The sequence below is a fragment of the Archocentrus centrarchus genome, chromosome 7 (genome assembly GCF_007364275.1).
Source record: "Archocentrus centrarchus isolate MPI-CPG fArcCen1 chromosome 7, fArcCen1, whole genome shotgun sequence".
Lineage (NCBI taxonomy): Eukaryota > Metazoa > Chordata > Actinopteri > Cichliformes > Cichlidae > Archocentrus > Archocentrus centrarchus.
This window is the reverse complement of record NC_044352.1, coordinates 24,439,746-24,465,010: the sequence shown is the minus strand read 5'-3', so window position 1 is coordinate 24,465,010 and position 25,265 is coordinate 24,439,746. Positions and strand designations below refer to the sequence as shown.

Sequence of the window (25,265 nt, the reverse complement as noted above, 5' to 3'; positions counted from 1 at the left end):
TGTACAACCCACGCAAGTGGCTCAGGTAGTGCAGCTCATCCAGGATGGCACATCAATGCAAGCTGTGGCAAGAAGGTTTGCTGTGTCTGTCAGCATAGTGTCCAGAGGCTGGAGGCGCTACCAGGAGACAGGCCAGTACACCAGGAGACATGGAGGAGGCCGTAGGAGGGCAACAACCCAGCAGCAGCACCGCTACCTCCGCCTTTGTGCAAGGAGGAACAGGAGTAGCACTGCCATAGCCCTGCAAAAGGACCTCCAGCAGGCCACAAATGTGCATGTGTCTGCACAAACGGTTAGAAACCGACTCCATGAGGATGGTATGAGGGCCCGACGTCCACAGATGGGGGTTGTGCTCACAGCCCAACACCGTGCAGGATGCTTGGCATTTGCCAGAGAATACCAGGATTGGCAAATTCGCCACTGGTGCCCTGTGCTCTTCACAGATGAAAGCAGGTTCACACTGAGCACATATGACAGACGTGACAGAGTCTGGAGACGCTGTGGAGAGCGATCTGCTGCCTGCAACATCCTTCAGCATGACCGGTTTGGCAGTGGGTCAGTAATGGTGTGGGGTGGCATTTCTTTGGAGGGCTGCACAGCCCTCCATGTGCTCGCCAGAGGTAGCATGACTGCAGAGATGAGATCCTCAGACCCCTTGTGAGACCATATGCTGGTGCAGTTGGCCCTGGTTCCTCCTAATGCAGGACAATGCTAGACCTCATGTGGCTGGAGTGTGTCAGCAGTTCCTGCAAGATGAAGGGATTGAAGCTATGGACTGGCCCGCCCGTTCCCCAGACCTGAATCCGACTGAGCACATCTGGGACATCATGTCTCACTCCATCCACCAACGTCACGTTGCACCACAGACTGTCCAGGAGTTGGCGGATGCTTTAGTCCAGGTCTGGGAGGAGGTCCCTCAGGAGACCATCTGCCACCTCATCAGGAGCATGTCCAGGCGTTGTAGGGAGGTCATACAGGCACGTGGAGGCCACACACAATACTGAGCCTCATTTTGACTTGTTTTAAGGACATTACATCAAAGTTGGATCAGCCTGTAGTGTGTTTTTCCACTTTAATTTTGTGTGTGACTCCAAATCCAGGCCTCCATTGGTTAATAAATTTGATTTCCATTGATGATTTTTGTATGATTTTGTTGTCAGCACATTCAACTTTGTACAGAACAAAGTATTCAATGAGAATATTTCATTCATTCAGATCTAGGATGTGTTATTTGAGTGTTCCCTTTATTTTTTTGAGCAGTGTATTTATTTACAGTGCAAGTCTGTCAGTGGAGGGATAATGTGCTCATTGAAATGTTGTTTAAACCAAAAATTCACAATAGTGGCAATGATAACAGCCAGAAGGAAAAAAATGTTGGGATACTAAGGCAGAAAAACAGGTAAGTGCTGAAATCATTATCATGCTGTTGTCTTTTGGGGAAATACAGACTTCAAGAAGAGTGACTTCCTTCCACTACCTTTGGGAAACTGATCCTTTATCAGTGAGTGAAGGCGTGAGTTGTTTGTTGCTGTGTTGCCATTTGGTTTGCAAATTCAACCCTCAGGTTCTCATTTATTTTTTAACAAGTTAGTTCACTGGTTTTCTATGCAGACTTTAGAGCCTGCAGGAAGCTCAAGGCTCATTGTTTGTGATACAGCCAAATAGCCAGCCTGTCTTCTGTAGAGCGAGCCAACGTGGTAGAGCTTTTTCAGTTGGGTAAATGAGTTTGGACAGTTTTTTGTTTTGTAACAAGTACTTTTTGTACATGTTTGGCCACCTGGATTACAGTAGAAGATGAGTTTGACTTCTAGATGGTTTTAAGCCATAGTTATGTTAGGAGCACATTGGTTCATCAGTGTGTGTGCATGTGTGCCTCTGCAGATAAAAAAGCACATACAGAACAAGATATCTGGTTCTTTCACGCATAATCGTTTGATAAACACAGTACCAATCACAATCATGACTTTCAGATACTGATCATCTGCTGTAGATTTTTTTTTTTTTTAGGCCTGCCGCTTCTTTTGTCCTCGACTTGTTCAGTTTCCTCAATTTTCTTTTTTTAAGAAGACACTGCTCACTATGCAGATTTATGCCAAGATTTCAGCTAATAGCTCTTTGAGAATCACCTTGTTGGTGTACAACTAATATTTTTATGGCTAAAGATACAATTTATTTAAAATTAGTTCTTTGTTAAGTATGTTATGTGTAGACACAACCTTGAATTATGTGCCTTGAATGATTCATAGGTAAGTGTTGAGTGATTTAGCAAAAATAAATAAATAAATAAAATATAAATCTGGACTGGACTGAAAAATGAGTGTAAAAGCAACCAGTGTCCCAAGAAAATGTTTAAAAGACATCCAGAACGCCTGGAAAGCTGTTGTTCAACCACTTTAAAAATTACAGAAAGTTTGGCTCATTGGAATCAAAATATAAAGAAATGAGGGGTGGCTTAAGATTTTTGCTCTGTGCTGTATACTAAATTGATGTTATTTGAATGGTTGTTAGCATTTGCTGATTTGGAGAAAACTTGTTACTTGGGAGTAAAAAAATCAGCAGGTTGTGCAATTTTAAGTATGTTGTAGTCCAAAATATCCTGTTCACAAGCTATATAATCTAATCTTAATTGTTTCATATTATAATATATTGTGAGAGATGCATCTGAAATGTGAGTGATAACATTATTTTTGTTTATTTTGTGACAATTCTCTCCTTTGTAGTTTGCATCAAAAGTGACTGTAGAAAAAAGGGGCAGAGACTGCAGCGTACATACACACCACTGTTTGCTGTTCAGAAAACATACTGGAAAACTGTTCATGAAATTTTTCATTCTAGAGTGTTATTAAATGCATTTCCTTGCCACTATTTTTTGTAATGCCTCTGTGGTGCTTGGTGTGTGTCATGGTTTTATTTGTAGGGTTTCATAATATTACACTTCTTAATTAAAGGTACGAGATAAAACTGCATTCTTTTTGCTTCATAAGCCATAAAGTTATTACTATTATCAAAAAAGACAAGTGTAGACATTTATATATCATTCTATTGTGTTTCTTTACGTGTGTGCAGAGCAAAAGAGTAGAGTGCTGAGGAAAAATGATATTTCAAGTGCAGTAACAGAAACAACAGGTCTGCTAGCCATCTTTATGACCTGGTGTAATGAGCTATTTAAATGCATAGAAAGCTCTAACAGATACAAATGAGCACGTATATTTGTTGTGAACTGTATGTTCTTTCAAAGAGTGATTCTAGGGAACTGATGATTATAGCAGAATAGAATCACCACAGTTAAAAATAAAAGTTAGGATACATATGAACATACTAAATACATGCTATACAGTGCATTTTCCATCATTTTTATATCAAAGTGTAAGATGTTCTGGGTAAGAACTGTAAGAAATATCCATCCATCCATCCAAATATGCCTTTAAAAATAATGACTATGGTATATTTGATTTAAAGTTGAAATCCAAAATCTGTTCATAAAAAACTACATCTGCACTCCTTCAAAATGCTTTGTAGTAGAGTTTAAAATGCCTATTGGAGCTTCATCGCTCATAGGCTGGTAAAGTGGAACAAAAGGTTTATCTTCAGTGTGTTTTATGGTCTCAGTAGGCAAACAAGGGAAATATCAGGTTAAAACTTTACAACTTCATCAAGTCTCCTAGCAGCAGGGCTATATGGTTGGTGTTTGAGCACAAGACGTGATCAAAGAAGGTTAAACCTGAGATCGTTCTAAGTTTTCAATAAGCACTGTGATCACTGTCGTGGTGGCTCTATTGTGCAATGTTTTAACACATTCACTCGACAAGTGAAAGGTTTCTGGTTCAATTCCAGCCGGATTCATAAATTCCCTTTGGGGTTGTGTTAGGAAGGGCATCCGGCGTAAAACTGCCAAATCAAACGTGGAGCTACCTGCTGTGGCAGCCCCCTGTGACAAGGGAGCAGCTGAAAGTAGCTTTACTGTAATCACTGTTGTGGCCCAGTGACTGAGATGATGATGATGATGAGGCTCCGAATGTCTTAACTTTAATGGTCAGAGAATGTGCTGTGTTGCTGAAGTAGATAATCAAAATTGAAGATCTACATAGTGAAGAGGATTTGCTTTAAGATTTCATTACATATAGTTATGTGAAAGACGGTTTTCATATAACAAGGCATACATGTTCAGTCTTTTTTCTAATTGTACTGTCATGAACTTTAACATTCAGCATGCTAGGTGAGGCCTGCAGAGTCTGAGTTGTTGCTCTTTTCTTTGGTTCTATGAGCATTGCTTGGTCTGAATTTGCTTGGACGTTTGTGAAGATTGTTGCATTGTGTGAACACACACCTGAAAGTTCCAGTGAAAACCTCTGCTTTTATAGCAGTCGTGGAACTTGCTGATGATCAGTTAATCAAGTGCATTTCATTAGCAGCACTTGGCTTCCACTTACCCTCCGTTAGGGAGTACTTACGTGTTTCCCAGGACTGCATAGAGTCCTTTAAAAACTTTCTTTTCCACATGACAATAGTTGATATTGGAGCTTAGTCATGATGTGAACATACACAATGGACTAATATAAAATCACTTATTAAAGTGATGACAGTGGCAGACCATGGCTGTTGTGTTTGTCCTGTATATAGTGGCTATCACAGCCACACATAGACTGCTTCTGGCACTGATGAGAGATTTGCTAATTTAAAGAAGTGGCTCTGGGGGATAATGTTCAGTACTCAGCTCAGCTACCTTACCTTTTCTGGTACATCTGGGCTAAAATCATGCTTATCTGTTTCAAATGATTTTAACTTAGATGATCTGATACCATAAATACACTAGTGGGAGTTATGTTCCCACAACAGAATGTTTGTAGGTGAGGTATTAAATGTAACTTGGTAAATTTACTGGTTTATGTTGTGATCAAGAATGAGGTGAGACTGGGGCACCCGGGTGGCTCAGTGATGGAGCGGGCGACCACATTCATATGCCGCGCTGCGGTGTGGGTGGCATGGGCCTGAGTCCCGGCCTGTTGCCAGATTGCCCGCGTGTCTTCCCCTGTATCTTTCCCCATTTCCTGTCTCCCTCTACTGCCAACAAAAAGCTGCTGTGGCCAAAAAAGGAGAAAAAAAAAAAAAAAAAGAATGAGGTGAGACTGATCTAAGAGGTATCTGTTTTCGCTCACTTTGCTTATTTAAACCAGGCAGTACTGCCTGGTGATCCTGTAAAAGATACCTGATGTCCCTTCTGTTGTGTTTACATAATTTATTACAAGTAACTTTTAATCCTGGAAAGCAATGCTGCCATAAACACTTTGAATAAGTACTAACTGGTATGCTGTCTACTTATTTATTCACTCAGTCCTTAGTGGATTTAAATGAGATGAGGTAAACGTAGCCTTATAAACTTCACTCTTCACTCTTTTTTTTTTGGTTTGCTTTTTAATCTTTTGTTGACCCTGCACAGGTGGTGAGCTTTGCTAGTCTGAAGTTTGACCGCTCCTACAACTGGATGGTTTTGTGTGTGCTTTGGTGCTCCATTGCCCAGTCCATCCTGCTGCCGATGTTCCTCTGGGCATGCGACCGCTATCGGGCTGACATCCGCATGGTGTGGGAGAAATGCGTCGCCATCATGTCCAATGATGATGTGGATGAAGGTAAGCTACTGTTAAGCACCCCCCCCCCCCCCCCCCCCCACACCTGCCTCCTTTTCCCTTTCTCTTCACCTCGTGATGTGAATATTGATCGGTATTTCTTAGGAAATGCATGTGGATTAGTTTGAGCATTAGGAGTAGGCTTTAAATGCTCTGTGAAGACATGCCCAAACTGAAAGAATAGAACTACATTTATAATTTATAAACATATTCAATTTGGACTGTATCGAAATTGCTTACAAAATCCTCTTTAACAGTTAAAGGTTAGGCATGATTCACAGAGTAGAGGATTGTTTTTGTTGAGTTCTAGGCTATCTTTTGTCAAAATAAATTCTATGAAATTTTTTGATTTATTAACCTCTATAGAGTAGGAAATGGCTGTGAAATGGAGAGAAGCAGTTTTGCAGCAATGGAACAGAGTCAAAAACTCTCTAGTCTACGGTGTAATGCTTGATAGTGATGTCATCTTGTGCTCCCTGACATACAGTGTGGTGTGATCTCTGCCTTTTGACTCAGAAATGTATTCTGAATGTAATTCAGAATACATTTCTTAAAAGGAAATGATTTTATCCAGTGGTCAATATAATGATTTCTACCTCTTAAAACCATCAGACCTAAATGTAAGGCATTTACAATCAAAGATTTGTGATAATAGAAATAAACATGTTGAAATTTGGAAATTAGAATTAAAAAAAGTTTTATAGAATGTTTGTTATTTAGGTTAAAAAGCTGATCTTTCTACCTGGACTGTAGGTTACTGATCAAATTATTTTTACTTTTAATTATTTAGATGGACAGTTTTAACATCTGTTTTTTAGAAGTTCATTTGCAGATTCGTTGACACCTGTTTGGGCTGTTGGTACCGGTTTCTTAGATTTCAATTGTTTACACAGAATTTGCTTAGTTTTTGTTTTTGTTGTAGTAGGAGGTCAAATGTTATCATGTGACCTATTACTTGACCTTTGTTGTCAGGAGATGAACCTGAAGGGACAAGTGTCTGTTTAATTTAATACTAAATATTTAGTATATCTTCTGTGTTTTGTACATGCTGTGTACTTTCTAAAGTGCTTTGTTTTACCGTGTTATGAGATTGGTGTTCTTAAAAAAGAAATATGACTGGGCAAAGTACATATTTACCTTGCAGCACTTTTGTCTTTTTTCCACTCTGGATTTAAACTGGGCAGTCTTCCTCTGGAATGCCCTGGGGAGAGGATGATAAGATAAATGGTTTCCATTTATTTCTTAGAGTCCAGAGTCAAACCGGAGCAATTGCCGTAAAGTTGAAAACCACTTTCATGTCATTATGATGGTCATATTTTCCTCAAGTCACAAAAGGATACAGCCAAGATTTTTCCAAATACAGCACTAAAATACCTAAAAAATTAAATAATTTTTATTCATGTGTTTATTTTTTGTTGTATTTATTGTTTGCTTAAATTTTTTTTTTTTTTGACTTTTGTTTTTATTTGGATGTCCAATTATGGGCCAGATTGTTGTGACTTAAAGGCAGAAGTATTTATTAAACGGCACTTACGAGATTTCTCACTGATAGCTAAAAGAAACAAAGTGGTCTAAGACTTATGACTTGCATCATAAAGAGAGATATTGCAAGGGGGTGAAAATTATACAGTTCACCAAGAAATCGCAGACACTTCCAGCAAAATCTGGTCCCAAAATTAGGTCACATGATAATCATGCGCTCATGAACTAGGTCCATGATATTTACAGGTTTTTCAAACTGAACCACCTGTCTTTTTTTTTTTTTTTTTGACTATTGGCACTGTTTAAACTGAACCCAGCCTCAATCCCTTCTCTCCTGTTTTTAACCCTCGGTACCTTTTGATCCTCTCCCTCTTTTGACACCCTCCCTCAGAACTGCTCATTGTCCAGCAGGAGCCATAAAACAACAGTAGACAGCTCCTTATTCTGTTTGATAATTAACATTGCCAGTTCTGTGCTTATTTTTTTTTTCCAGAGGGCTTGCCATGTATAACTCATCACAGTTGTATGTATAAGGATTGTTTCCTGTTATTCCAAAGCTACTTACATGCATGCTAAGCTGCTTGTGCACATAGCTACTTTCATCTTTCATCCTTTTGGCAAGCATTTTCCTCAAGCATTTTACACCCATCCCCAGCTGATATGCAATGAACGCAAATGTAGAAATTGGGGATATATTATTGGGAGATGGGTATTTATACACTAAGAACACTTGATATTGTGTTGTTCAACTGTTTGGCATTACTTCTAAATTTTGAACCAAACACTAAAAGTCTTTTCTTTTTAATCCAAAGCTCATATTTCAGAGCAGACATGTAGGAAAGGCAACAAATCGGAGGACAGTTGAACTTGTTTCTCTTATCTATTCGTCTGTCTGTCTGTCTGTCTTGTGTATTGAGTCCGTTGCTCTCTAATGCTGACGCTCGTACTTTTCTGCACTTTGCAGAAAACAGCCAAGATGGAGGAATTCATGCCGACTTAATATATGACAGACCATATGACTATAGCTCGGCGCCTGAAATCGTGACGATAGACCGTAATGCCAAGTATGAGTTCTCAACCTTAGAAAGGGGGGTTCTGCAAGGGTATCCATTGAGGGAACAACAGGAAGATAAAATGCAGTATTTGCAGGTATATTTTTTATTGATTTTCTTCATTTCTTTTACTTGATCAGTTGAAATCCTTTTAATGCTAATGTGCATGGTGAAGTGGCCTTGTGGGCCTGTACAGCATCTTGACTGAATTTTCTGAAATTATTAGATTTTGTGACACTATCTCTCCCAGATTTTTTTGTCCTTTTTTCCCCCCACATGAATCAAAAACAAACTCGGGCTGACTAATGTTTGGTAAATATGACCATCAGAAGTCCCATAAATTCATTATATGTGCTTTTTTTTTTTTTTTTTTTAAATCAAGCAATGTGTTCTGCAAGCAGCTGACTATATTTTTACTTTGTCAGAGGGTAAGTGTTTAGTAACGGGCTTACCTTTTGCATTTCAGGGATCCCTCAAGGCTTCAGAAAAACACGATAAACATTTTCTCATGTTCTGCCTAAATGCATGGTCACCACTGGATCCAGCATCCATCCCAGTCAGATGCAGAACAATGAAATCCTCATTTTCAGCTTGCATTAACAAACCTTCATCTAACATGCAGCCTTCTAGGGCAATTCAGCAACATCTAAAATTATGCCTCAGTATGAGAGATTGGTCGATAATCAATAATATTATAAAATATTGATCAAAATAAAAAAAATTGTGACTAACTAGACTTGGCCTGGAAGACTGTGGTTAGGAAAGTAAACTTTAAAGTCAGCCGAAGCAACCCACACTTTATTAAACTTTGCTAAGTTTCAAAAAACTGTGTCATCTTTGTATTACTTTGATGGGGGCTTCACAGCCTGTAGCCCAAACTCTTACAGTTCCTTTCACTGAAAAGAATCATCGAAGTTGGTACGATAGACCAGCTGTCCAGCATTATAATGGACATTTCAGAGCCCAATGCTCATCTGGAGTTTAATGTCTGTTGACTTTACAAGAAGGCTTGAAACAGAGATGTATACAGTAGCCACCACTTCATTAAACCAAGCCATTACTCCATTCATAGTTTTTGTGTCACACATTTGTTTTTCACCTTATAATAGAGTCAGTTTTGCAACTTATTATATAACTGTTGTTCCTTGCTGTATCTGTGTGACTGTAAAACATTTAAATTATAGGATGACTGGCTGAAGTGTGATTCCATCACATTTTTGCTGTTAGTCCTGAAAGGCATAAGGCCCAAGCAGAACATGAATCCACCAACCAACCAAGTCATTATCAAGTAGCACCTCCATCTGAGAGTTCCTATGATGACTCTCAGGTGGTTTGATTGCAAAATAAAGCTCCTATAGCTTTATTGGCTTGTCTCTCTGCCACTTTATCCCTCTCTCTGTCTCTCTCTCTCTCTCTCTCTCTGCTCTCGGTCCTCCATCTTAAGCCATTCTAATGCCTGTGCTGCCCTCTGCTGTTCAGCACTTCTGCCTGAGACATTCAATGCTACTGTATCGTCTGCTGTTTTTAAATTTCTCTGCATTTACTAAAAGCCACCGCAGGGGGGCAGGCTGATTTCAGTCTTGAGGCTCTTGACATCACCTTGACGAACCCTCTCTCTCTTGCATAGTTGTCAGAACTGAATGGAATGTGAGTATAACAAGTAGGAAACTGTCACCATTTTCATCTCTAAATAATGGAGATGAGAGCAGTCATAATCGTGTTGATGTGTCTTTAAACTTTAACAAAGACTCCTTACATTTCTTGAGGGATTTAAAAAATAAAGTTAAACTTATACACTTTGCATCTTCAGTAAACGACGTGTATGTGCTACATGTAGGATTTTACACAAACCAACTGAATCAGGGTTTAAAAAATAAACAAAAATAAAACGTGAAAAGCAGAATAAATATCTGTATTAAGAACTTTGATTTTTTTTTTTTCCACTGAGCTATATGTCATCAGCCCACTGCAAATCAGTGCATCCAAAACTGTGTACTATTACAGCGATATTAACCGCTACATAATGTTCAAGAATCCTACATGTACTATTCTGTATACTTGATAATGGAGACAAATTAAAATCCATAATAATGTATTTCATTTAATGTGCAGTGTTATGATTTTTATGTAACTGTATTTAAAAGTTATTTAAATAACTGAAGGATTTGGTCTGTGTCTTGCATCCAGGTGCCCCCTACAAGAAGATACTCCCACGACGAAACCGACATGTGGACCAGCGAGCGGATCCCCTCATATCTACACAGATGGGGCTCCACCGAGGACATGATAGTGAGTGCCCATTACAGCTCCACCTTGCCGCGCCGCGAGAGGCGCAGGAGCAGCCTGGTCTCCTACCACGAGGAGAACCATCGTCACCATCACCCTCACCGCAAACGGCGACGCTCTGAGGATAGCATGCACTCTCTTAGGCACCTACCGCGTGTGGTATGTGGTGGGGAGCATTACGAGGACGAACTGCGGTGTTTCAGCCGTGATGAAGTGATAAACTTTATAGATGAGACGCCGCTGCCGAGTCCCAGGAAGAGCCCGAGACGTGCGTCCACCATCTCAATTATCCCTAATGTGTATGAACAGCACATAGTCCTTCCCCACTTTCCACTCACAGACTTTGAGCGTGAGCCTCAAGTGCTCAGGCGGTTGTCAGAACACAAAAGAAGCAGTAGTAGAGGCAACTCGCCTGAAGCTTCACCCAAACCTGACAGGCCTCCGGGAAAGAAGAGTCCTGGGGCTTGTAGCTCTGGGAAAGGTTGTCGAGAGCGCCAGCGAGATGGGAAACAGCAGGGCGAAATGAGTTCACCTGGGTGTAGTCAGCAGTCTCCAGGGCACTCTGGCTCTAGGCCCAGGACAGGAGGTGGTGCTGGTGCTGGTGCTGGAGCTGAATGGGTACAACAGAAGCATCTAAGCAAGGCTGAGAGTAGAGGAAGCACAAACAGTTTTGCAAGCACACCCTCAGCGTCATCCTCGGGATATATCACCTTTCGCTCTGATTCTGTTGGTTCCACCATGTAAAAGACAAGTTTTTCCTTATTTATATGAACAGGATTACTGAATCATATTGACAACCACTGGAATATTGGTGGTAATGGAAAAGTGAAATACTGAAATATTCCGGCCTTTTTACTTATACCACACTTCTGTTTAACTATATACCACCAATAAATATCTGTTATGCTAACTGGCCTTGGGAGCTTTGGACATCATTTCTGAATGGGCCTAATCTTGATTTTATTATGTTAGTAGTGAAAAAGCTTTTACATCACAAAATATCAACTGAGGACATTTTTCCCATCACTGATGCAGAGAAATAGTTTTTAAACAGTGTGAACTTCCCCTAACCTGGCTTTTGGTGTTTGGTATTGTTTCATATGAAAAGATCAAAGAATTGGAGAAGGTAGTTTTCAGGGTGGTGTTTATTTCTTTTTGTCACTCAAAAACTTTAATTTAAGTTTTTGTTTCATTTGCCCTCTAATGACTGTGTGTGTTTTGGTGGATGGCTACAAAATTCCCCTGAATACTGCCAGTGTAACCTGACCTTGACATTTTAGATATTTGCTTCTTTTTTTTATATATATATATATATATATATATATATATATATATATATATATATATATAATAATGTCCAACTTTTTTTAATTTATATTATTGTCAACAACACAATCAAACCTATTTTTCAAGTACCCTGTGTTGAAGTAAAATGAGAGGGTAACTCCAATTTCTGAAATGCCTATACTTTTACAATTACTCTGTGAGATATTGAGATATAGCCTGAACACCCCTAAATCCTTAATGAAAATGTGAAGTCATGGTTTTGTTTTGTTCTTTTTGTTTAAAGAAGATTGACATGTCATGTATATACAGAGGAAATCTTGATTAATAGTTTTAGTGTTTTCTGCTTAATGAGACCCATGTTTAGAACATTTCCTATTAAGTCTTAATATACCAATGTTTGTTTGTTTGTTTGTTTTTTTATTAGAGAGATCATCAGGCACATCTGATTACACACAGATCATCAGACTAATATGCAAATGGTACTTCATCAGCTCAGCATGTCAACCTGACTCCACCTTATTTGTTTCAGAAAAAAAATTAAGTTGCCAGCTAAGACAGAATCCCTAAAATATGCTAACTAATCCAAAGTTTCAATAATCACAGCCTTCAGGATGTGATTGAGATGTAGCATAAATTAAATGCTGTTGTCGCATCTTAACCTTCAAAAACGTTAGCACAGATGAGGAGCATTACAAATAAAATAGCTTTTGATTGACCAGTGATTACTTCTAGTATGTTTCCTGCTTCAGCAAAACCCCAACATTATATTTCACACATTAACACATAACACAAATAGTTGACCTGACCTGTTTAACACCACATTAATCAAAGTCCCAGGAGGTAATTCAGATTAAATATAAACATAACCAAAGTGTCAACGAATGATGCTGTTGGACACTTAGTTTAGATTTTTTTTCTATTTTTGGGTAGAGACTGTGATTATCTGGCATTGTAAAGTGCAAAAGTTCAAGGCCACAAAATGTGATACTCAAACAGTAAGTGACCATTTTTCTGAGGCATTTTCACGTAGCACTCTCACTCAGAATAAAGACTAAAATGAACATAATAGCACTAATGACAGTTAAATTAAAAAAGAACGTCTCATTTATAACACAGTTATAAAGGACTGAAACCTCTGACTCAAAAATCATGAAAAAAAAAACAACCAAGTAAGGTTCATGATAACTTCTAATGTGAATGTAGCTTATTTGCACAGGTTAGGTGCTAGTTTTCAATGAAATTACAGGATGAGGACAATATGAAAAAAAAATCCCCTTTGAAAGCCTTTTTAGTTGTGGAACTTTTTTTGCTATACCACTCGTAATAAAGTTGCACGTGTTTGACATATATGTTATTAATCATCTGGAGTCATGCAGATTTTTAGTCTAATTTTCATATATTGTGCACCTTTTATTAATTGGAGCCTATTAAATTGGAGAAGCTGAAATGTGTCTATGTTTGGAAGCATATCACTTTGTTCCCCTGTCAAACTTTGGTGTCATAGTTTTTTGTTTTTTTGTATTTTGTTGCATTTATTATATCATCATCTAATTTTGTAACATATTCAAAGATTTACGACTCAAATATGAATGATGTTAAATGTTATGATTTTCTTGTTCCAATGATGACTTTGTTAAAAACATATGACTGATTAAATCCACAAGATGATGCTTCAGATCCACTTTATTTGTTGCTTGTACAATATGTACTTGTTGTGGAGCAGAGCAGAATTGCCCTCACAGACAAAAAGATTACATACGTTTATGTATCACCAAGGCCACATAAATCTAAACCTCAGTAAGTCCCCAGACTAAGGTTTGATGTTTTTTTTGTAGTATGCTTTTATATGCATCCAACACTTTAAAAAAAAGAGCTCTACTAACTCAAGTTAGTAGAGCTACACCTTCTGAGTTTGCCTTTACCACATTAACCTGCAAAACATTTGGGATTCTAGCAAGACAGTCTGGTCATGTTATTTACCTTAAAATGCCCTGGCTAGTGATGTAATATGGGTTAACCTTTTGCATAAAACCCAACGTTACTTTTTCATGTTTTTTAATTGATTTGGCCTTTTGTTTATTTTAATAAGGGAAGGCAGAATTGTACCTGTGTGCCAAAAAGTAATTGAAGTTATTGACCAAAAAAATATTGTCTGTATTTAAACTGCTGTACAGTAAATCACTTATTGACTTATAATTTGTCAAACATATCTCATAAGCAATACAAAGTAATTTTGCTCCAGAAAGAACATTTCTGTAGAAACTGCAATTAGTTTTTGGAAAAGGGTCTTTTATGGTATGCAGGAATAATAATTGAGCGTGATTCAGAGGCATGAAGAGAGACAGCAACACTTTTTGGAGGGGGTTGTCTTGTTGCCTCTCCAGTACAGATGTTGTCACTTTGATTTGCAGCTTCCTAACTGAACAGACTGATGTCCCTGAAGTTTAACAGACTGTGTCATACTGTGATGATCGAGTGTTCCTTTAATTTTATAATCAGTGTATATTTATTAGATTCTGCTTCAGTTGTTGATCGAAAGTGAAATTTGTTTTAAACTAAGGGGGGCTTTGTGGAGAGGTCGGCGTTTTCTGTGGTCGGAGTTGCTTACAACAATGAGCATGGACACGGCGCTTTCCACGCGCCAAAAAGTAATTCAACGGTGTGGAAACTGTTTGGAACCAATGACAATCTCTATTGTGTATGCTCACACTTAATTAAGAGTCATTAGGTGTCGACATACTGTACACTACCCTGTGTTTTATTTGCGCAAATCACCAAATGAATACATTGCATGGCTGTGCTGAACCCGGGCGAGCCAGGAGGACTGCTCTCATTGGCAGGGATCGTAGACGTCTGCAGCGCACTTTATTTTAAGTGCGCTTCACTGGACACAGTTTAATGCTAATAAAGTATTCTCTGTCTCCCTTAGGTTCTCAGCTCTAATATAGTTAGCTATTATAGAGGACCAAACTAGGTCACTGCAACATTGTTGAGAAGAGTTCATAGAAATTCTTAGAAATAGTTTTAAGGGCATTCAGTGTAGAGGTCACGTGGCATTTTCTTTCTTGTACTAAACAAAGTTTTCTTGTGCTGTGGATCTCTGTTGGTCTCATGAAAAAAGAGTAGCTTTGACTTTGTGAGGGGAGATTTGCGCACGGGGTTTATTAGCAGACCAGACAACACAAAAAGCTGGAACAACAAACAGGCAGTAATAACTGAGGTTTCTCTGGTGGCGAAAAACTTTAACCAGACAATACTGCTGAATCACATGGAAACTGCCTTCTTCTGTGAGACAGCAGTCTTTTGAGAATGAAATAGCTGTGGGCGTTTCAGCAATTCTCCTCGCTGTGAGGTGCTCTCCTTTCCAGCGCTGCTAGTTAAGAATGGGGAGACACTTTATGACATCCGTGCTAAGCAGCGGAAGAAAACTATAGGACACTTAAAAAGGGCCTACATGAGCCTATAGTGCAACAAGCTGATGTGGTTATGCTGTTATCCTTAAAACTACGTGGAGTAGCCTACAAACTCAAATTCTTCACCTCTGCCGAACAAAATAAAAAATGTCAGATATATTCTTCCCAAAAGTTGTACTGCTTAGTACTTTCTATTCTATGGTGGATTAGGTACGTCTTGAAAAAAGTTTTGAGATTAATGAGGATTACACTAAGTAAGTTTGGAACTTCAGTATACGGAGGCTGCGGAGTAGTTGTGCGGACCTATAATAATGATAATAGTAAGAACTACTCTAGGAGCTCAGTTAAACAGAAATACAAAAAAAAAAAAAAAAAAAGTGATAAAGCTCAAATCAGAATCTGTTTCAATCTCGTCATACCCAAATAACCGTATCCAAGTCTAGAGGACACCAGTGAGCGTGTAATTAGTTGCCTGCAGCATAAAATTGTTTTGCTGTCCGACAAGGATCTGATTTGCCCGCCACTGATGCGGTACTTATGCGTGAAACCAGAGAAGAATGGAAGAAATCACAGTCAGACCCCAGTGAGTCTGTTTTTTTCTCTGATCTTCACAAAATGATGTCCTAGTTGCCGCGAAGAAATAGAATGATGTAGTGATTAATTTTTAAAGTTTTAATCTCTCTCTCCCTCTCTCTCTCTCTCTCTCTCTCTCTCTCTCTCTCTCTCTCTCTCTCTCTCTCTCTCTCTCTCACACACACACACACACACACACACACACACACACACACACACACACACACACACACACACACACACACACACACACACACACACGTATCAAGTGAGTTTTGATCAGATATTGCACTAAACTGTCATATTGGAAGATTAAAGTCATTTCATTAAATAACACAAGGCGGAGTTTCTTGTCACTTTTATTAGAAAAATAATATACAAACTGTGTTAGCAAGTAATAGCATATCATGAAAAACTATAGTGCAATCATAAACATAAACTTTCAATCAAGCTTTATTTACAGGATATTTACACCTTTTCATCGGCTACCAAGGTCGCCATACACTGTTCTGAGTGCTTGCACCTTCATTTATGTGAATGAAGGATTTTTTATTAGTATTTTGTGTGGGCGCCGCAGAAAAAACAGCCTGCTTGGTTTCAGGTAAGCGGCGCGATTCTTCTGTCGGTGGAAAGGGAGACGTGCTTGCACTGTGGACCTTCAGCGTTTCAGATCTGGTCGTTTTTTTCTCCTCAGTTCCAGATACCGATGGAAGAACTTTCTGCGCCTCATGCTGAGTCTCAGGGTGCTCCAGGCCGCTGTCCATGGTCCTGGAGATTTCCCCTCTTCTACGAGAGCGACAGAGTTTACTGGAAAGCTGCGATAACATCCAGCGGTCGCTCCCGTTTAGGTTATCGGTCATCAGCAAATACTGGTTGACGTTGGCTAGGCAACTGCGGAAGCCAGTTTGGTAGTCGGAAACATCGAAAGAAGATGCAGCGCCTAAAAGCACAGAAAAGGCACCTTAAGATCAGAGACACTCGTCAAGCTGTGCTCTCAAAGCATCTATGACAAACTATATTAAATCGATAGCTAATGATCTGGCTGTTTCCAAGAATGAGGCTAAAACTCACAGCTTTGGATTTTTTGGAGGTTCTTTAGATGTTTCACAGTAAGCTCCAAGATGTCGGCCTTTTCCAGTTTGCGCTTTCGAATCTGAGTAAAGAGATCACATTACTTAGACCTTTTTTCCCCCTAAAAAAATAAATACTAATAAAAAAAAAAAACATAAGACCTTAAGACGCCAATTACAGTAGCTAACGGGAAGTAGCAAAATAAACCGTTCCAGCTCTAAAGTTGTGGTTCTCATACTTACACTGCTGCTATAGTAGCTCTCCAGAAGAGATTTTAACTGGTCTAAACACTGGTTTATGCGAGCTCTTCGCTTTTTTTCCATGAGTGGTTTGGATACCTGTAAGGCAGGCGTAAAATCAACACCCCATACTTCAGCAGTTTGTGATAAAAGTCAGATATTCGCCCTTTATTAAGTTCCTCTTAATTTGTTGCTTTACACACCTTGTTTCCAGCAGTGGGTTTGGCTTTCTCCACGCAGTCTTTCGTCGCCACCATTGTCTTACTCCGTTTTGGTTTCCTTAAAGTCAATCTCTTTCTCCCTCTGGCCCAAGAATGAGTCCATTTATATAGAGACACCCACTTAACATGTCAATACAAACAGTCCCGCCTCTGTCTCTCGTGCACAAATAGGCAACACCGTCATCGTATAGCTGCCCACACCAACTATAGATTCTAGTTATTTTAAAATCTAATTATTTTATGATGCTTCATTTTGAATAGCTGAGTGTAATTATTCCAAACTCAAGTGGCTTGGAACTATTTGTTAAACTATCTGATTCATATTTTTCTTTCTTTATTTCCTCAAAAGCAGATTCTTAACAAACATGGGCCGTGCAGAGTACAAAGGAATAACCAGACACAAGTTTAACTAGAGCCCACACTTATTGATCTATCTATTGAACAAATCTAGTTGTCCTTCAGTCTTTTGCTTAACGTGTTTAAGTGGAGTACCTACCCGGTGTCCAATAATCAACGTGTGAGGCAAGAACCATAAAGTAGCGTAAAAAAAACTAAACATAATCATAATGTTCTGCTTGGTGTGCAGCATGGACACTATTGACTCCTGTGTTCAGTCTTTGTGCGTGAGTTTCACGCCACCAGGTCGAAGGCAGCACCGTGGAAATTCACGTCGTGTCCCCCCAACATTCCGATTTTCTGGTGGCCACTGGGAGTAAAAAAAAAAAAACCTCTACACCTGCAACATCTTATCACATCAGCCAGACTAAGTTTTATCAGCAAACGGTGCAGCCCCAAATAGTTTTTATACACGGCCAAACGCCAAAGACGTTACAACAAAAAAGCAGAAGAGGTTCCAAGTGCCTTTAGGACACTTTTACACTTTTAGGATTCTTTGGCTATTGTGCGTCACCAGTTTTTGTCTTCATACCAGGCTCAGTGAGGCACCGAGGAGAATCGCGGGCCGCCCCTTGTCCTTGCTCCCTCGCTTCCCGATTTTCCACACTTCTCGCTGAAAGGGGCTAAGGCTTGGGAAAGTCATAGCAGCTGAAACAATGTATTGACCATAGGATCACTGCAGTCCACTGGGCATTTTGTGCTCAAACGCAGACAATCTGAAAATCCTAAACTAGGGATGAATCACCATACCAAGATGTGCAACGTACAAAAAATACCGGCTGAAGTCTCTGAATACCCCAAGAATAAACTGTAAGCAAAATGTTAATGCTAACTTATTTAGTCTGAAAACATCATCAGTTTTGTCATGTCATCTGAACAAAAGAGCTTGTGATTTATATATTTTTTAAATTTAATTTGCATATTGTGTATAACAAAAACACAATCTTTATTTTTTAAAACACATTATAGTTTTATTCACAAGCAAAGTCCAACTTAGAAGCGTTTGAGTCTGTTATCACTTAGTATTCAGTCATTTAAAAGAACGTTTTTGTATTATTACATGTTTTATTATCTCATGTAGCCTATGGTAAAATAAAGAAGGGTAATTTAAACCCAGTATGGAATAAACGTGCACATTCAACCTTCTCTGCTTTATCCTTGTTTTTATCCTTGTAAAAACAAGGATAAAGTCCTTGGAGTGTATGTGACTCCATGGCAAAAAAAAAAAAGTCTGACGAAAATCAGATGAATTCAGTTGGATTCAAATTCAGTTTTTCTTTTGTTTTTTTGTTTTTCTTTTGCTTTTTTCACTTTGTACAGGAGAAACTCTGATTTTGCTGGATGAGTCTCCTTTAAATTACTGTTCTAACTCCTTTATAGTGGGCAATCGGGGCGCATAGCATGGCAAACATGAGCTCATTAAATAGTTTTATCGTGTGTTTGTGTGTAATTCTGTGTGCTTTTTACTGTGGTCCGTCTGGACCCCGTTGGAATGTTTTTTTGTTTGTTTGTTTGTTTGTTTGTTTTTAAACCCTTACTGAAGAAAAACAAACAAAACAGTGGCGTGAACTTAGTAGGAATATATTTATAGAAAAAACTGTCACAATTTTTGACTGATATAATAAAACACACATGAGATATGAGAGTTAAAGCGTCGCAGGGTGGATTTGGGGTTAAATAGACATCAGCTTATGGAACACCTGGATTTTAGCGCTGTCATTTTTAGGTAAATCGGCGCAGGATATCTAATTATATCAAGTATCATATCTTCTGTTTCTTGCGCACAACAAGAAAGTTTATTTGAAAGACACGCGACATTGTGGAGAAAACCTTTCTCCGCTGCCCCTGTTGTTTTGCCTGATCCAGTGTACAATGCATGCGCTGAAACGAGTGAGGCCCCGTTAAAGGAGGGGCATATTTGTATTCAGTCTGAAGAGTCTGCCAATGAAACGGGGGCCGGTTTTCAGAAGTGTGTCACTGATCTTTTCATCTGATTTGTAACTACAGTGTGCATCAAAAGACTCCTTTCACTGAATTGAACCAACATTACCTTTCTCTACTTTTCTTTTCATTCTGCTATGACACGGTAATCAGACAAATCTCACAATGTGCCTGCTTCTGTTTGCAAGCTTTAAAGCATCCGGACATTTCAGTTAATTTAACGGGCTTCTGAAATCGACGTGCTGAACTTAAATTGATTGCCTTAGCACAACTAAAACACAGTCATGAAGTCAGTCAGTAATAGAATTGAATTGGCAGGCTTGTGTCAGGAGTAACTAATTGAGTAAATACCGAAAAATTGCGGGACACAGTTGTGGTGGCATGCTGAAACATTTAATCGGTATGAAACTTGACCGAGATGTTCTGGGTGAAAGTGGGCCTTCTGATGCCTTTTGTCCGATACTCGTCACATTATCTGCTTTTTCACGCTTGGTTTTAACACAAGACCGTGGATGGATGATTTCAGCGTGGAGTCGAGGCATCAAAACACTCGCCTGTCGTGTTATTTTGTGCCACAGATGAGCGATTTCCCCGCTGATTACTCGGTGTAATTTCAATTAGTGTTGGATGTTCTCGTTAGGACAAAGGAACAAAAAAACAAACAAACAAAAAAAAAACCCACGAGATTTCCAAAACGAAAATAAGACATAGGTGGTCTTATTCGCATACTTTCTGGAGTGGCGGAATGCGGGCTTTGAAAACGTTTTCCTCCAAAACCACCTCACTTCTGTCATAAGTCCTTACGCCATCATCTATCCATGAGAATAGCGCAGCGAGAAACTTGTGTCCCCAATGGGCACCATAATGCAAGCGCCATTAAATGACAAGTTAAGTGTATGTTTTTGAAAAGCGCAGGTCCTTTGCTCCACTTTCACTTTTAAGCCTCGGGTCATTCATTAACGCTATTATACCTTTGTCATGGATTCCTGCCGGAGGGGACCTGACAAAGCTCCAGTAATAATTGGACTATTGGGGAACTTGTTAACAACAATTAGTGAAGCAATTATATAATTACTGCAATAACTGTTTTCTTCCTAAAGGGAAAGTAATCCATTTGCAAGCCAATAGGCTTGTGCCTAACAGCAAGCTACATCGGTATAAATACAGAGGTCATCTTCAATTTAGGAAACTTCAGAGGAAAGGCGTTTATTCGAAAAATAATAAAGCCTAAAAATATATCATTTTAGATCAGCATTTATATTTATCTTACCGCACGAGCTATAACAATACTCATTTACGTAATGCAAATGAAGACGTGCATTTTATTTAGATATATAGCTCAAGTGTATTTGGCTGTACATCTTTCCACATTTGAACAAAAAATGTAAAAATAGCAGAAAAAAAATCTTTAGTGTTCTCATAATCTTCAATTTAGCGCTTGTGTTGTAGATTAATTGCGGGTTATGCCCCGTCTTCATGGCCTTGCAGACCTGCTAAAACATGCAAACGGTGGCCCAAAAGTTGGCTCGCAGTGAGCGGAGCAAATCGATGTACCGCCTCCCATTCAGATGGACCCGAGGCCGCACTGGTGGTGTCCTAAAGGCTAATTGTGAGCGACAAGGCCGCGGTAAAGAGAGCAGGTACGCGAACAGGTGCACTGCAAAAATAATATTAGAAATATTGACAGGATTTTCTGAAAAGCCACGCGACGGACCTGTTGGCAAGGCTCTGATCACACATCAAATGGAAACGGCATCATGAATTTCTATAGACTTCTCCTCGGGTTATTTAAAGACTTCTTACTTTGGTTTGGCTACATAATGGCCTGTGTTTGCCTGTGTGTGCCGGGGTTACCGCATGAAAAGGCCAGAGGTGCACATTAACATCGCTTAAGGTTTTCTCAAGGGCCAAAATGAACTGACTGGAAAGTAACTTTATAACTCGCTGGAGGATGAAACCTTTGTTGAGCTCTGTTGTGAAAGACACAAGAGCCTAACAAAAGGAGAGCGCCTTTGTTAAACACTAAAGCGCACGGGTATTGATGTGCCTTGAATTGCAAAACATCTGCCATTTACTCTGAACGACCAGAGCAAGATTTGAATGAAAATAACCAAGCAGCCTTTAGCTCAGTGTCTTTAGTCGTGCGTAAAACAACAGTCGTATGAGCAGCTTGAAAAAAACTTTTGTTTTTTTTTTTTTTAAGTTTAAAACCCATCAAACCAAAAAGGAAACTCTTCCTTTGTCAGCGAGGCCGGTTAGTGTAGACTCTCAGTCCAGATGGGCCAACACATGGCGCCCTCTTTAACTGTAATACTGCAATATTGCTTCTTGTTGCAGAAGTTTAATCTTGTTTAAATCTAAGTCCAACTCACGGTTTAATGTTGACAGGTGACTATAATGATATAGGCGGACTGTGCGCAAACAGGCCACCGTGAACCGTGCAGGAACAGGTGCAAAAATGTTTCATATACTGACAGCATTTTCTGGGAAGTCACTTGTCACTCTGAAAGCCACAAGCCCTGCTCAAAGAACATTTCTACAGCCGGGATATTCAAAGACTTATTAAAGACTCTGACGAGCGCTAAATTGCGTTAATATTTAACAAAAGGCGTGGATGAAAAAAATAAGTCCGGAGATAACTTTGCTGAAAGGCTTTGTAATGAAGATCAGCAAAGTGAAAAATATTCACGTGCACTCATTCATTTAGTCGTTAGCGTTTGTTGTTGTTGCTGTTTTAAAAGCATATATCATTTTCAAGGAAAACCCCACATAGACATCAAAGACAAAATACCTCCATTAAAAGTGCCTTTTGTTTTTGCTTTTTTGGGGGGTGGGGGTGGGGGACTAGTTGCTGACCAACTTTTTTCCCATGGTTCTCCCTTTATCTGGGCAAAGTGGAAAATCGAAAAGTACAAGTGAAAAGACGTGGGGCGTCACCCCGATTTTCTTCGCTCCATATTTTGTCAAACAGAAATATGTGTCCCCTTAGCAGAACCAACTGCTAGGAAATAAATTATTTTAATATCAAGAATCAAGGCCAGGTTTGCGTTACTAAATACAGAAATGCTATTGCAGTCTGGAGTAAGTTGCAGATAGATTACATAGCATATATATATATATATATATATATATATATATATATATATATATATATATATATATATATATATATATATATATATATATGCTCATTTCAACTAACACTGTATATCAGGCAAATTAAATCACTGAAGTGGATGAGTAGGCTGAAATTCTGCATAACATCGTGTGTGGCGAATGTACCGCAGAAATTAGTATGAAATTGTTAATTTGCTGGTGTCACCGTTCAGCCCTCCTAACCTGCCATATGCCATGCTAAGTGGCACTATTCACCAATTCGTTCCTACTTTCACGGTCCATCCTCCTCTTTTCCTTGCCAGGAAACTGAATGGCCGCAACAAAATGACAATTTACCCTCTCGAATTGCTGCATACCCCCTGCGGCAAGGCTCTTTCCGTTTCACTTCGTGGGGCATCCCAGTCCCTCTAAGCATCACGGCGTGAAACTTTGACTTTCAAAGAAAAAGAAAGAGGTGTTTGGCCATCAGTGCTGTATCAGGCCCGTTTCTCTCCCCCCAACAGTTTGTCTGGTGTGAGACTGTACTAAAGAACAGAGAAACAAAGAAGGTTGATGAACAGGCAAAGATCATATCCCCACAGAAAAAGTACACAAGTAAGTGAAAGAAGGAATTTGAAGCAAAACGTTTAATCTCTGATCCAATCATAGCTATAAAGACCAACAAGCACAGGTCCCTATACAGGATGTGGACTGTCGTCTTTATGACCACTGATACAAGCACACGCTCACTGACTTCCCGTTATTGACATTCTGTAGGTATTGAACGCCTCCAAATGAAACACATATGACCAGGCCCGGATTAAGGTGGGTCTGGGCCCCGGGGCAAGGAGATTGCAAGGGCCCCCCCTCCCCCCCCCCCCCCCTCCCGCTCCGAGCCTATACCAACCCCCCCCCCCCCCCCCCCCCCCCCCCCCCCCGACACACACTCCCCTACAAAAGTCTCTTTCTGCTCTTCCTTCGTGCAAAATCATCTACCAACTCATCAAAGTTCAGCTGTTGCACAAACTGTGATTCAATTGCAAGAAGTGAGAGGGAGTTCAGACGATTTTGGGTCATTTTCATCCTGAGCTCATTTTTTATTCGAGCCATTCTGGAGAATGACCGTTCCCCTTCACAGTTCGTAATTGGCAGAGTCAAGAACAGTCGAAGTTGCCATATCCTGTAGCCCAGGGGCCCTTTGATTGCTGTCCCCCTAGGCGCTCTAGTCGCCGTACCGCATAGCCCAGGGGCCCTTTGATTGCTGTTTCCTGTGGCACAGGGGCCCTATGGTTGCCATATCCCGTGGCTCAGGGGCCCTTTGATAGCCGTCCCAAGTGGCCCAGGGGCCCTCTGATTGCCGTCCCCCGTGGCCCAGGGGCCCTCTGGTTGCCATATCCCGTGGTTCAGGGGCCCTTTGCCATCCCCCGTGGCCCAGGGGCCCTCTGATTGCCGTCCTCCGTGGCCTAGGGGCCCTCTGGTTGCTGTACGACATGGCCCAGGGGCCCTCTGGTTCCTATGTCCTGTGGCCGAGGGCCCTCTGACTGCTGTCACTCCCCCAGCCCATTTCAGTTAACCCTTATAGACTAAAGAAGTACAACTAAAGAAGATCCTAGAATAGAGGGCTCTATCGCAATCAGCATCGACATCGGTATCTGGATTGTTGTTGGGCCCCCCCCTGGGCCCCCTGGATCCATGGGCCCCGGGGCGCCAGCCCCACTCGCCCGGTCGGTAATACGGCCCTGCATATGACCACGAAAATATTAATGATATAACAGATATAACATATACTGTCAGATTTATCAATATTTATCAGTTTATCAATGTTATATCCGACAGTAAGGTTTATTATTCATTAATTTAGGTTGTCCAGAAACTTTAATGGGATTGATACTCTGCCAGCTATCAGTGTTACTCACTAGTATTGAGTAACACCTATGGGAAATCCAGCTGCTGGCATTCATTTGAATCTTACTTTTAAACTGACCACCCACCTGAACAATGCTGCAGAACAAGCAGCTGGAACATTATGGTGTTAGTGGTTTGAGTCACACTGGAGCTGCATGTCCCAGAGATGGTTAGGATGTTTTTGATGTAGGATTATTTTTTTAAATTGAGCTAAAGCAACAGTATATATACGTGTGATAACAGAAGTGGAAGTCTAAAGAATTAATTATTAATTGACACAGTTGACACAAATATTTCCTGCAAAGTAATGAAATCTGGAATGAAAGACAGCGTCAGTCAAGAGATGTAAATAATATATCACAACATTTTCCACAACAAAAACAGAAGGATAAAAAAAGAAAGAAAAGCCAAATTTCAAATTGAATCTACCCAAAAGTCTGTACTCACCATCTAAATTTAAACTCTAACCTCAAAGTTCTTCACTGTTACATTTATAGATAGAACACTTGTAACAATTCTTTTCATGGTGCAATACAAAACTGCGTATTTGTCATCAGGGTTTGACATTCTGCACTGGCAAAATTAAACAAATACATGGTGGCACCACTTTGTGAAGTGGTGCCACCTAGAGGTGAGATTTGTGTTACAGCAACTCTAAAACAGGAAGAGGAAAGCAAAC

The 25,265-nt window shown here is 39.8% G+C and overlaps 2 protein-coding genes across 3 annotated transcripts in view; one reads left to right on the top strand and one right to left on the bottom strand.

Moving 5' to 3' along the window:
- The window catches only part of gpr153 (G protein-coupled receptor 153), a 41,024-nt gene extending 29,298 nt beyond the window's left edge, over positions 1–11,726 (top strand). For both annotated transcript variants that reach the window (XM_030732709.1, XM_030732708.1), the window contains 3 exons: positions 5,438–5,627; positions 8,071–8,255; positions 10,346–11,726. In XM_030732709.1, the coding sequence (XP_030588569.1) occupies positions 5,438–5,627; positions 8,071–8,255; positions 10,346–11,188 (1,218 nt within the window). In that variant the 3' untranslated portion in view covers positions 11,189–11,726. The remainder of the gene's footprint in view (positions 1–5,437; positions 5,628–8,070; positions 8,256–10,345) is intronic.
- A 4,460-nt stretch (positions 11,727–16,186) lies between these two features.
- Positions 16,187–17,323, bottom strand: her3 (hairy-related 3). Its single transcript, XM_030734820.1, has 4 exons — positions 17,231–17,323; positions 17,031–17,126; positions 16,789–16,870; positions 16,187–16,657 (listed from the first exon to the last, which is right to left on the bottom strand). Exons 1-4 carry the CDS (start codon positions 17,282–17,284, stop codon positions 16,203–16,205), a joined length of 687 nt encoding a protein of 228 aa, XP_030590680.1. The 5' UTR covers positions 17,285–17,323; the 3' UTR covers positions 16,187–16,202.
- Positions 17,324–25,265: the final 7,942 nt, after the last annotated feature.

What these genes read in the sequence shown, in the direction of transcription:
- her3 (XM_030734820.1), bottom strand. Translation starts at nt 17,284, where the DNA reads ATGGTGGCGACGAAAGACTGCGTGGAGAAAGCCAAACCCACTGCTGGA. An exon ending in AACCCACTGCTGGAAACAAG is followed by an intron (nt 17,127 to 17,230) that starts GTGTGTAAAGCA and finishes CCTGCCTTACAG; the next exon opens with GTATCCAAACCACTCATGGA. An exon ending in AGAGCTACTATAGCAGCAGT is followed by an intron (nt 16,871 to 17,030) that starts GTAAGTATGAGA and finishes CTCTTTACTCAG; the next exon opens with ATTCGAAAGCGCAAACTGGA.